The 13,656-nt window shown below is 34.8% G+C and overlaps 2 protein-coding genes across 2 annotated transcripts; one reads left to right on the top strand and one right to left on the bottom strand.

Annotated features, from left to right (window-relative positions):
* The first annotated feature begins 7,901 nt into the window (after positions 1 to 7,901).
* On the top strand, positions 7,902 to 11,400 carry LOC111651486 (retinol dehydrogenase 8). Its single transcript, XM_023401427.2, has 7 exons — positions 7,902 to 8,010; positions 9,405 to 9,560; positions 9,663 to 9,824; positions 9,920 to 10,099; positions 10,194 to 10,287; positions 10,445 to 10,628; positions 10,748 to 11,400. The coding sequence occupies exons 2-7, from the start codon at positions 9,464 to 9,466 to the stop codon at positions 10,955 to 10,957; spliced, it is 927 nt and encodes a 308-aa protein (XP_023257195.1). The 5' UTR covers positions 7,902 to 8,010; positions 9,405 to 9,463; the 3' UTR covers positions 10,958 to 11,400.
* On the bottom strand, positions 10,712 to 13,402 carry LOC111651487 (microfibril-associated glycoprotein 4-like). The gene is made up of 5 exons (XM_023401428.2): positions 13,202 to 13,402; positions 12,902 to 13,099; positions 12,315 to 12,411; positions 11,926 to 12,093; positions 10,712 to 11,833 (listed from the first exon to the last, which is right to left on the bottom strand). Exons 1-5 carry the CDS (start codon positions 13,202 to 13,204, stop codon positions 11,571 to 11,573), a joined length of 729 nt encoding a protein of 242 aa, XP_023257196.1. The 5' UTR covers positions 13,205 to 13,402; the 3' UTR covers positions 10,712 to 11,570.
* Positions 13,403 to 13,656: the final 254 nt, after the last annotated feature.

Genomic DNA, 13,656 nt, shown 5'->3' with positions numbered 1-13,656 from the left:
TGTTGGTGGTTCAGTGGTTGAAGCTCTTGCCATACAATCTGAAGGCTGTGGGTTCAAGTCCTTATTTGGCCTACCTTACTATACTGTGACATTTTTATGCCTTACTATACTATGACGTTTTTTGACTTTTTTTTGCCTTACTATACTATGACGTTTTTTTGGCATTTTTATGCCTTATTATACTTTGATTTTTTTGGACTTTTTTTTTCGTTACTATACTATGACATTTTTATGCCTTACTATACTATGACGTTTTTTTGCCATACTACAAAAAATTCTGTAAAGGGTATGTTGGTGGTTCAGAGGTTAAAGGGCTTGTCCTAACTACGATAATATGTCATTTTTTGCCTTACTATACTATGAAATTTCTTTTCCTTAATATACTATGATTTTTTTTTTATTGATTTTTTGCCATACTATACCATGACGGTTTTATGCTTTGTTATAGTATGACGTTTTTTTTACCTTTTTTTGTCATACTCTACTATGACATTTTTATGCTTTAATACAAAACAATTTTGAAAGAGTATGTTGGTGGTTCAGTGGTTAAAGCTCTATCCTTGCAATCTGAAAGTTATGGTTCAAGGCCTGGACCTGGCCTACCTTATGATAATATGTCACTTTTTGCCTTACTATACTATGACATTTTTATGCCTTACTATACTATGAAGTTTTTGGACATTTTTATGCCTTAATATATTATGACATTTTTATGCCTTACTATACTATGACAATTTTTGACATGTTTATGGCTTACTATACTATGATGTTTTTATGCAATACTACAAAAGCTTCTGGAAAGGGTATGTTTGTGGTTCAGAGGTTAAAGGTCTTGCCTTACAATCTGAAGGCTGTTGGTTCAATTCCTGGACTTAGCCTACCTTACTATAATATGACAATTTTTGCCATTTTCATGCCTTACTATACTATGACATTTTTATACCTTACTATGACAATTTCTGACATTTTTAGGCCTTACTATACTATGACGTTTTTTGACATTTTTATGCCTTATTATACTATGATTTTTTTTTACATTTTTTTGCATTACTATACTATGAAATTTTTTTCCCTTACTATACTATGACGTTTTTATGCCTTAATACAATACAATCTTGAAAGAGTATCTTGGTGGTTCAGTGGTTAAAGCTCTTGCCTTGTAATCTGAAGGTTGTAGGTTCATATCCTGGGCTTTTCCTACCTCACTATAACATGACATTTTTTTCCTTACTATACTATAACGATTTTTAACATTTTTATACCTTACTTTACTATGACGTTTTTTCACATTTTTATGCCTTACTATACTATGACGTTTTTATGCAATACTACAAAAACTTCTGGAAATGGTATGTTGGTGCTTCACAGGTTAAAGGTCTTGCCTTACAATCTGAAGGCTGTGGGTTCAAGTCCTTGATTTGGCCTACCTTACTATTCTATGACATTTTTATGCCCTACTATACTATGACGTTTTTTGACATTTTTATGTCTTACTCTACTATGACGTTTTTATGCCTTAATACAACAGAACGAGTATGTTGGTGGTTCAGTGGTTGAAGCTCTTGCCTTATAATCTAAAGGTTGTAGGTTCAAATCCTGGCTTGTCCTACCTTACTATAATATGACATTTTTTTCTTTACTATACTATAACGATTTTTGCCATTTTTATACCTTACTTTACTATGACGTTTTTTCACATTTTTATGCCTTACTATACTATGACGTTTTTATGCCATACTACAAAGTGTGCTGGAAAGGGTATGTTGGTGGTTCAGTGGTTAAAGCTCTTGCATTACAATCTGAAGGTTGTGGGTTTGAGACCTTGGCTTACCTTACAATAATATGTCATTTTTTGCCTTACTATACTATGACGTTTTTTGACATTTTTTTATGCCTTACTATACTCTGACATTTTCATGCTTTACTATACTATGACGTTTTTTGAAATTTTTTTGCCTTACTATACTATGACATTTTTATGCCTTACTGTACTATAACATTTTTTGACATTTTAATGCTTTACTATACTATGACGTTTTTGAAATTTTTTTGCCTTACTATACTATGACATTTTTTATGCCTTACTATACTATAACATTTTTTGACATTTTAATGCTTTACTATACTATGACGTTTTTTGAAATTGTTTTCCCTTACTATACTATGACATTTTTATGCCTTACTTTACTAAGACGTTTTTTGACATTTTTATGCCTTACTATACTATGACATTTTTGTGCCTTACTATGACGATTTTTGACATTTTCATGCCTTACTGTATTATGACATTTTTGACATTTTCATGCCTTACTATACTATGACATTTTTTGAAATTTTTTTGCCTTACTATACTATGACAATTTTATGCCTTACTATACTATAACATTTTTTGAAATTTTAATGCTTTACTATACTATGACATTTTTTGACATTTTTATGTTTTACTCTACTATGACGTTTTTATGCCTTAATACAATAGACCCTTGAATGAGTATGTTAGTGGTTCAGTGGTTGAAGCTCTTGCCTTATAATCTGAAGGTTGTAGGTTCCAATCCTGGCTTGTCCTACCTTACTATAATATGACATTTTTTTCCTTACTATACTATAACGATTTTTGCCATTTTTATACCTTACTTTACTATGACGTTTTTTCACATTTTTATGCCTTATTATACTATGACGTTTTTATGCCATACTACAAAGTGTGCTGGAAAAGGTATGTTGGTGGTTCAGTGGTTAAATGCCTTACTATACTATGATATTTTTATGCCTTACTATACTATGACGTTTTTAAAAAAAATTTTTTGCCTTACTTTACTATGACATTTTAATGCCTTACTATACTATGATGTTTTTGAATTTTTTTTGCCTTACTATACTATGACATTTTTATTCCTTACTATACTATGACATTTTTTGACATTTTAATGCCTTACTATACTATGACTTTTTTGACATTTTTTTCCCTTACTATACTATGACATTTTCATGCCTTACTATACTATGACGGTTTCATGCCTTACTATACTATGACGTTTTTTTGAAATTTTTTTGCCTTACTATACTATTACATTTTAATGCCTTACTTTACTAAGACGTTTTTCGACATTTTTATGCCTTACTATACTATGACATTTTTGTACCTTACTATGACGATTTTTGACTTTTTCATGCCTTACTATACTATGACGTTTTTGACATTTTTTTGTGCCTTACTATACTATGACATTTTCATGCTTTACTATACTATGACATTTTTTGAAATTTTTTTGCCTTACTATACTATGACAATTTTATGCCTTACTATACTATAACATTTTTTGAAATTTTAATGCTTTACTATACTATGACGTTTTTGAAATTTTTTTGCCTTACTATACTATGACGGTTTTATGCTTTACTATGCTATGACGTTTTTATGCAATACTACAAAAACTGCTGGAAATGGTATGTTGGTGGTTCAGAGGTTAAAGGTCTTGCCTTACAATCTGAAGGCTGTGGGTTCAAGTTCTGGATTTGGCCTACCTTACTATTCTATGACATTTTTATGCCCTTCTATACTATGACGTTTTTTGACATTTTTATGTCTTACTCTACTATGACGTTTTTATGCCTTAATACAATAGACACTTGAAGGAGTATGTTGGTGGTTCAGTGGTTGAAGCTCTTGCCTTATAATCTGAAGGTTGTAGGTTCAAATCCTGGCTTGTCCTACCTTATTATAATATGACATTTTTTTCCTTACTATACTATAACGATTTTTGCCATTTTTATACCTTACTTTACTATGACGTTTTTTCACATTTTTATGCCTTACTATACTATGACGTTTTTATGCCATACTACAAAGTGTGCTGGAAAGGGTATGTTGGTGGTTCAGTGGTTAAAGGTCTTGCCTTACAATCTGAAGGCTGTGGGTTCAAGTCCTGGATTTGGCCTACTTTACTATTCTATGACATTTTTATGCCCTTCTATACTATGACGTTTTTTGACATTTTTATGTCTTACTCTACTATGACGTTTTTATGCCTTAATACAATAGACACTTGAACGAGTATGTTGGTGGTTCAGTGGTTGAAGCTCTTGCCTTATAATCTGAAGGTTGTAGGTTCAAATCCTGGCTTGTCCTACCTTACTATAATATAACATTTTTTTCCTTACTATACTATAACGATTTTTGCCATTTTTATACCTTACTTTACGATGACGTTTTTTCACATTTTTATGCCTTACTATACTATGACGTTTTTATGCCATACTACAAAGTGTGCTGGAAAGGGTATGTTGGTAGTTCAGTGGTTAAAGCTCTTGCGTTACAATCTGAAGGTTGTGGGTTTGAGACCCTGGCTTACCTTACAATGATATGTCACTTTTTGCTTTACTATACTATGACGATTTTTGACATTTTTTTCCTTACTATACTATGACATTTTTTTTCCTTAATATACTATGATTTTTTTTTTTTTGATTTTTTGCCATACTATACCATGACGGTTTTATGCCTTGTTATAGTATGACGTTTTTTTTTACCTTTTTTGTCATACTCTACTATGACGTTTTTATGCCTTAATAAAATACTGTTTTGAAAGAGTATGTTGGTGGTACAGTGGTTAAAGCTCTTGCCTAACAATCTGAAGTTTATGGTTCAAGGCCTGGACTTGGCCTACCTTACTATACTATGACGTTTTTTGACATTTTTATGCATTACTATACTATGACATTTTCATGCCTTACTATACTATGACGTTTTTTGAAATGTTTTTGCCTTAATATACTATGACATTTATATGCCTTACTATACTATGACGTTTTTATGCAATACTACAAAACTTCTGGAAAGGGTATGTTGGTGGTTCAGAGTTTAAAGTTCTTGCCTTACAATCTGAAGGCTGTGGGTTCAATTCCTGGACTTGGCCTACCTTACTATAATATGACATTTTTTGCCATACTATGACGTTTTTATGCCTTACTATGACGTTTTTTGACATTTTCAAGCCTTACTATACTATGATGTTTTTTCACATTTTTATGACTTACTATACTATGACGTTTTTATGCTATACTACAAAGAAGTGGTAGAAGTTTGTGGTTCAGTTGTCAAAGCTCTTGCATTACAATCTGAAGGTTGAGGGTTCGAGACTTGGACTTGGCCTAACTTACGATAATTTTTTGTGCCTTACTATACTATGACGTTTTTGAAATTTTTTTGCCTTACTATACGATGACATTTTTATGCCTTACTTTACTATGACGTTTTTTGACATTTTTATGCCTTACTATACTATGACGTTTTTTGACATTCTTTTATGCCTTACTTTACTCTGACATTTTCATGCCTTACTATACTATGACGTTTTTTGAAATTATTTTGCCTTACTATACTATGACATTTTTATGCCTTACTATACTATAACAGTTTTTGACATTTTAATGCTTTACTATACTATGACAGATTTTTTGCGTTACTATACTATGACGTTTTTTTGACAATTTTTTGCCTTACTCTACTATGACATATTTTTTGCCTTACTATACTATGACGTTTTTATGCCATACTACAAAAATTTCTGGAAAGAGTATGTTGGTGGTTAAGTGGTTAAAGCTCTTGCCTTACAATCTGAAGGTTGTGGGTTTGAGGCCTGCACTTACCCTACCTTATGATAATACGTCATTTTTTGCCTTACTATACTATGACGATTTTTGACATTTTTATGCCTTACTATGACAATTTTCGCCTTTTTTATGTCTTACTATACTATGTTTTTTGAAATTTTTTTGCCTTACTATACTATGACATTTTTATGCCTTACTATACTATGACATTTTTATGCCTTACTATGCCTTACTATACTATGACATTTTTTGACATTTTTATGCCTTACTATACTATGACCTTTTTTGACAATTTTTTGCGTTACTATACTTTGACAGATTTTTTGCGTTACTATGCTCTGACGTTTTTTGACTTTTTTTTGCCTTACTATACTATGACATTTTTATGCCTTACTATGACAATTTTTGACATTTTCGTGCCTTACTATACTATGACATTTTTTGACATTTTTATGCCTTACTATACTATGACAGATTTTTTGCGTTACTATGCTATGATGTTTTTTGACGTTTTTATGCTTTACTATACTATGACGTTTTTATGCAATACTACAAAAACTTCTGGAAAGGGTATGTTGGTGGTTCAGAGGTTAAAGGTCTTTCCTTACAATCTGAAGGCTGTGGATTCAAGTCCTGGACTTGGCCTACCTCAATATAATTTAACATTTTTATGCCTTATGATAATACGTAATTTTTTGCCTTACTATACTATGACATTTTTTTGCATTACTATATTATGACGATTTTTGACATTTTTATGCCTTACTATGACAATTTTTGCCTTTTTTATGTCTTACTATATTATGACGTTTTTTGAAATTTTTTCGCCTTACTATACTATGACATTCTTTTGCTAAGCTCTTGCGTTACCATCTGATGGTTGTGGGTTCAAGTCCTGGGCTCGGCCTACCTTATGATGATATGTTATTTTTTGCCTTACTATACTTTGACATTTTTATGCCTTACTATATTATCATGATTTTTGACATTTTCATGCCTGTATGACGTCTTTTGATATCTATTTACCTTACTATAGTATAAAGTTTTATGACTTTTATTCCTTACTATACTATTACGTTTTTATGACTTTTAATGCCTTATTATACTGTGATATTTTTATGACGTTTTAGGCCTCACTATACTATGATGTTTTTATGGCTTTTTATGCCTTACTATCCTATGACGTTTTATTACTTTTTTGCCTTACTATAATATGATGTTTTTGTACCCTTTCATCCCTTACTATACCATGTTGTTTTTATGATCTTTAATCTTTTGTATACTATAACGTTTTCATGATTTTTTTGTGCCTTACTATGCTATGGCTTGTGACTTATATATGATATATTTATACGTACATCAAGATTGATGTTATCATAAATGTCATCTATATATATATATATATATATATATATATATATATATATATATATATTTATTTATTTATTTATTATTATGACATATATAAATCCACTGGATATATGAAGATATAAATTTATAACATATATGAAATACTCAAGGTAAAATGCATCTTCATTACATCAACATGTCCATTAAAATTTTTAATGTTTGTATATCATTTTCTTAATAATTTCTTATTAAATGTAACCATAAATGAATATATTTTCTATTTACATATATAATGAACATATTATTACAGTCTTTGGGATTGATATATATTTATGTAGCACAGGTCTATAATATAAACCTATAACATAAACAGACATACGTAAATAAATGTTTCTCTTAGGTAGGCATTCATGTCAATATATGATATATGCAATTTCTAACAGGTTTCATATGTAAGTTTTACATATTTAGGCTATACTGTGTACATGTATGATTTTACTTCATATGTACATATATCTCATATACGAAAATTCAACATATGTACATATATTACATTTGCATATGGGCATTTCTGAATGTAAATTCAGATATTCTATGTTAATAAACCGCCTGGTTGACGGCATTAAAAAGTCAATCTCTTTGTTTTGGAGGGGGGTAGCGTTCTTGAGTCCCTATCGATGCTGGGACCAAACCTACGCCCTTGAAGTTTTGTATTTGTGGAAGGTTTTTTATATTTACAGATTACACATTTACGTACGGTTTGTCAATGTGTGTCCACACAAATAATATTGAGATAAATCTTCCTCGATAGCATACAGGCATGCATTATGTCACTCAGAGAACTACAACTCCCACAAACTGAGTCGGACTGTGTGACCCATTTAGGTAATCGCTCGGCTTATGTAGCCGCGTGTCCCCATATGACTTGGCCATGACGTCCCTCCTGCCTGAATGCTTGCTGTAGCGTTAGTTTATCGATCAACTGGTTTATCACGATCTCTGTTTCCCACATCTACCGCTGTGGAGGACGCGCTGCTCGCTCTACAGGTTGGTAGACTACAGAACCACCTACAAGCAGACCTACACGTCTGGACTTCACTGTAGTCAACTCGTCCTGTGGGGATTTACAGTTTCTTCAGTACTTACGGTTTATAGTGACCTCTTCGTATATTTGAGTCCCTGTGATGACACTGTAATGTATGTGCACTTTGGATGATATTGCCTACAATTAACTCAGTACATCACTCAAGTACTGTGCTCAACCACAATTTTGAGGTACTTGAATATGATCATTTTATGCAATAATTCATTGTATTCCAGATAGAAATATTATACTCCACAGATCTGACTCCACTACATCAGTTTGTAGTTAATTATACAATCTGATGCATTGTTATAGATCAGCTTCCCCAGTGCAGTCAGGTTAAACTTGGCTCCAGCTCTGTGGAAGCAAATAATGGTCATAAAGAAGCAACTGAATACCTTCCTAGTGAATACTTTCATAAAAACGAATTACCACACACTGATGGGTGGGTCTGGATATCCAAAATTGTTATTTTTCTATTGTCAGGTTGTGCATTTCAAAAATACTGACCATACCTGTCACAAGGTTCATGTGTGAATTAAGGGCCTGTGTGTACCATGCACTACAGCTGCTGTTGTAGGCATTCCTGGATAAATCAGATCACAGCCAATATAATCTTTGAACAAATACCAAACTAGCCTCAGTGGTGCCTCACTGGGCCAAAGTCGGCTTCACACATCCAGTTACTTAATTTGTTGAATTTTGATTTAAATCAATTGTGTACAGCAACGGCTCTTCTACCTAGAAGTCATGGTGCAGTTTTCAGTTTTCCCATTTATGTGTAAATGGCCAAATGTGATATTAAGACTGACTTATTATATAGATATTTGCAGTGCAAGCACAATGAGATTACATTGCAAACATCAAGCTGTAGCATTTGGGTCAGCTCCCAGAGGAACAAATGGTTCTCAGAAGATTTATTATTTTGCATCAGCATGCAGTGATTTCACAAAAGAAATAAAGATGATTTTTGCCTGTTTGCACCAAACTTGTTGGGAGGGATGGGCCATGGGCCAGGAAAGAACCCATAAGATTGTGGGCAGATTTGGATCGTTTACTATGAATTTGATGCAGTCCGGTGTGTGTTGTTTGACTTTGGCCTTGGCAGAGGTCTGTGCTCTCTGAATGCCCTTCTAGTTGTTACTGTGCTGTTGTTATCACTGTCTCACATCCATTTTCATGCACTTGCTCTGGGGATTTTTAGAAAAGCATTCAAGGCAAACTCAGAAATCAGTAACTGAACAAAAAGTTCACCAAAAGGGGAATTACAACAATTCAACACAAAATAACATAATTGATAACAATGACATCATATTGTGAGAGGAATATTGCTTGAGCTACATTTCCTTGTCCACAGCATTTTTTAACTGAGCATTCAGGATCCTCCTGACCCTTGAGATCAGAGGTCAAAAAGCCATGGGAACCAGGAGGGTGTTGGTGACTGGGTGCTCCTCTGGCATTGGCTTAGCTGTGGCTGCACGGCTGGCTAAAGATGAGTTTAAACGGTTCAAAGGTAAGCCATTCACTCTCCTCAACCAAATAAATGAAATACTGTAGATGAAAGAGATATTTAAAACTACTGACACCCAGTATATTAATTATTTATCTGAGGCAGTGGTTGCCACAATGAGGGATCTTGGGAAACGGGGGCCTTTGGAACAAGCAGCTGGTGATTCCTTAAATAAAACCTTGGAAATCAAACAGTTAGATGCCTGTTGTGAAGACTCCATCAGAGAGTGTGTCAACAGCCTGCCAGACAGAAGGGTGGATATTCTTGGTCTGTCCCCTCTCATTCTCAAAGACATTTTATAAGTGAATTTAAGCTCTCTCCACAAGCATACAGTGTAATAACAGGATATTCTGCTGTTATAGTGAATAATGCAGGCACTGGCATGATTGGACCGCTGGAGTGCCAAAGTATCGTCGACATGAAGGAGCTCTTTGACACAAACTTCTTCGGGCTGGCACGGCTGGTGAAAGAGGTGCTGCCTGACATGAAGCGACGGAAGAGCGGGCATATTGTGGTGATGAGTAGCGTCATGGGAATACAGGGTGTGTTTGTTTGTGTCAGTGAGATTTCAGGAGAAGCTAACAAATAAAAGAGCTCTAAGAGGTTACTAATAGGTTTCTTTATATTTCTACACAGGGCTTCTGTTCAATGATGTCTACTCTGCCTCCAAATTTGCTGTGGAAGGATTTTGTGAAAGTCTGGCAGTGCAAGCATTGAAGTTTAACATCAAGTAATTACAAGTCCTGAAAAATACATCTTCTTTATCAGCTTGATTCAGCCTAAAACTTGAGATATCTGTACGCACACAGCAGTAGGATTTTTACAACTTGTCAACTGTAATGCAGCAGCGGTCCTGTGTGTGTGTCCTTTTATATCTCTGTGACAAGGACGACTCTAGTGGAACCTGGCCCAGTGGTGACAGAGTTTGAAAGGAAAGTGTATGAAGATGCAGAGAAGATGGATCTATCAGGAACAGACGAGGAGACCGCCAAAATCTTCCGTGAAGTTTACCTCCCATACTCAAGAAAGGTCTTTGCCTCGTTAGGCCAGACACCAGAAGAAGTGGCCGAGGCAAGTGATTACAGTTTTGTTTCTATCTGAGTTTAAAGGTCACTAAAAATAACTGGATTTGTGAAAATGCACAAGGAGGTCCCTTCCAGTGTTGAAATGTTTTTATTTTTATCATTCAGCAAACAGTTGAAGTGATCACAGCCAAGCAGCCTCCTCTGCGCCACCAGACCAACCGCCTGTACATGCCCATGACTGCACTGAAACATGCAGATCCAACAGGTCGCCTGCCTCTGGACACCTTTTATAAGATGATCTTTAAACATGACAGCGTGTTCAATGCTACTCTAGGGGTGCTGCGCATGCTGCAGAAGAGGGTAGGGAAGAAATAAAGATTTGACTGTCGAGTTGCACAGACCATAAATGTTACGCTTAAGGAGTCAGTGATTGACTGTAGTGTAGTATATACATCTTGTTGTCACTGTATAATATCCAGCTGTAAGGTGACAGAAGTTTCCCTCTGAGGAGCTTGGATCGGGGGCCACTGGATGTTGTCTGTCTGTTATCTGTGTGAGACAGCAACTACAAAAATAGTAATGATTCCTCGTGTACTGTGTATATGCACCTGACATGTATTGACTTTATATCTTGCTGTGCAATATTTTAAACTTTTAAACTTTCTCCAGATATTTACAGGTAAATACTGTATAGTAACAGAAATGTGAAACATAACCACTCTTTGATTTTTTGCTCTCATGAAGTAACAATATTATATGTTTGACTGTTAAATTTTAAGGAAAATAAGAGCATGGAAATAAAACCAATACAGAAATGATATGTTTCACAGTGCTGTAATGAGTCTATTATTACAAAAATAGTTAAGTAAGGACTGATAGCACCACACTGCATATGATCTTTCATATTGGCAGAGAGAAATCAAAGAAATCAATACATGACGAAACAAAATAAATCAGCCATATTTGAAAATAAGAAAAGAGTAAATATTTAATTGCTAACATTACTGTCACTGGCTCTTATCTTCATTGTAATGGCTTTCAGAGAATATTCATATCCTTTCCAAGACTCCCAATTGATTCCAATCCCAAAGGTTGAGCTGCCCCACGAGTAAAGACCATTGGCATTAACAGTGTGACATTCTCCATACCACCATCCTCCCAGGTATAGCGTGGCACAGTTTTTAGCATGAGTATCCTGGTCTTTGTCAAATGTAGAAAACTTGAGACCATTATGTGCAGTTAGTGAAGCCCCTGGAAAAAAGAAAAAGGAAATTGATTGATCTTGCACTTGCATGTTTAGTGACAGACACTGAACCTACCATTTCACAATCTATGAGACTCACCACCTCCTCCGTCTGTGAAGCCACTAAGACTAAGTTTGTAGCCCTCCAGCTCTGGACCCACAGAGAAGGTGGAATAATGGACAAAGGTCTTTCCCCCTTCAAAGTCTTCCATGTCTACCCTCAGTTGATAGCTCTTCCTCAGAGTGAGGAGGTGAATGTTCTCCAGACCTGGCAGAGAACATTTACACAAGGATGGAACAAAGGCACTTTGGAGAAAAGTTGTGTACACAAAAACAAAAAACAATTAAATTCATTGAATTAAAGTTTATTTTCAAAATCAATTGCTTTTCCTTCAGCAGTGTTATAAAGAAAAAACAATTTATACAATATACTTGAGAGCAACCATGCAATAACACCAAAATCTAAATCACCGATTTCTTAAGTCTTACCCAACCAGTATTCTCCAGATGCTTGTCCAAATCCAGTTCTGTACTGATCCCATCCACGGTAAAAGTTAACGGTGCCGTCCTTTCTTCTTTGGATGACCTGGAGTGGAATGTGTAGTTAGGGGCAGTGCTCCAATATAATGTGTCACCAGCTGTGCTTTGTTAAACTGGTCCTAAAAAGAATTACTTTCCCCCTACTTGATCAAAAAATATTAAGTTCAAATCATAGCATGCTGCTAAGTGATTTTAGATGTGAAAATATCAAATCCCTTTTTCTCACTCAGCTTATGCATAATCGAGCAAAGTAGTAGCCCAACCACTGTAAATTGAGGCCAAAGGTTCTATATTTACCTTACTTTTTTATGGCTAGATTTTCTTAACTAATGCTACTCGGTTGCTCAGTTGGCTGCATGTGTTGGCTAACCTAGCTAATTTCACATTAATATTTTTTTTTTTCAGTTTTTTCACTGGCACTCATTTTTAATGGCCTAACATAAGACACAAAGTGCAATGAGATATCCTGCAGTGGAAATGAAGTCTAAAATTATTTGATGAACAGCCGTTAAAGGTTGAATAATAAACACACATACCGTCCATTTACCGCTATCAGGTTCATCCTGACAGCCCATGTCACAGTAGACCTGGACTGGGGAGACTGGTCCTCCTGGGTAGATGGTGTAAACCCCACTTTGACCGAAACCTCTGTTGTACAAGTCAGTGCAGTCAACTGGGAGAAACACTGGGGAGCAGACTGCCACTGGGATCAGGAGGAGTAAAACAATAAAATCCTGTAATGAAAACACAAAACCTGCAGTAAGAACCAGAAATATTTTCTCTGATAGTGTTTTAGTGAAAAATACAGTAAAGTGCATCAGTCACACCAAACTCACCATTATTGCTCTGATGTAGTAATTTGATGGTAATCCTAAGGGGTGTCTCCTAGTTTGGCACTGTAATTTTCTGGGTTTAATCTCCTGTATAGCAGACTTACAGAGCAAGCTGAACTTGAAGTAAACAGTCAGTAGTAGTAGTCTGTGTACAAGTTCACATAGACATTAAAGCCTTGTTGATTTCCTTGGTTTGACTAATTACCAGTAGCAGCTGCTACTCACAGCCAAAAATAAATCAGGAGATTTCATTCGGTACTTATTTGGACAGAGGGGTGTACTAGAATGAGGAGTTGGTTATTTTTATCCCTATCTTTCTATCTCCATTTCAGTCTTTCAGTATGAAAGTACATTTGATGGAAGTGGACACAATAACCTGATCACCTACATATACAATCTAATCTAATATAAGTCTGCCACAAATACCAACATTGTGAAGCTTGCACTGTACATTGTTG

Source organism: Seriola lalandi, unplaced genomic scaffold (genome assembly GCF_002814215.2).
Source record: "Seriola lalandi dorsalis isolate HSWRI2012SDOR001 ecotype SW California unplaced genomic scaffold, Sedor1 jcf7180002053680, whole genome shotgun sequence".
Taxonomy (NCBI): Eukaryota; Metazoa; Chordata; class Actinopteri; order Carangiformes; family Carangidae; genus Seriola; species Seriola lalandi.
The sequence above is the reverse complement of the archived record's forward strand: the minus strand, read 5'-3'. Positions and strand labels throughout refer to the sequence as shown.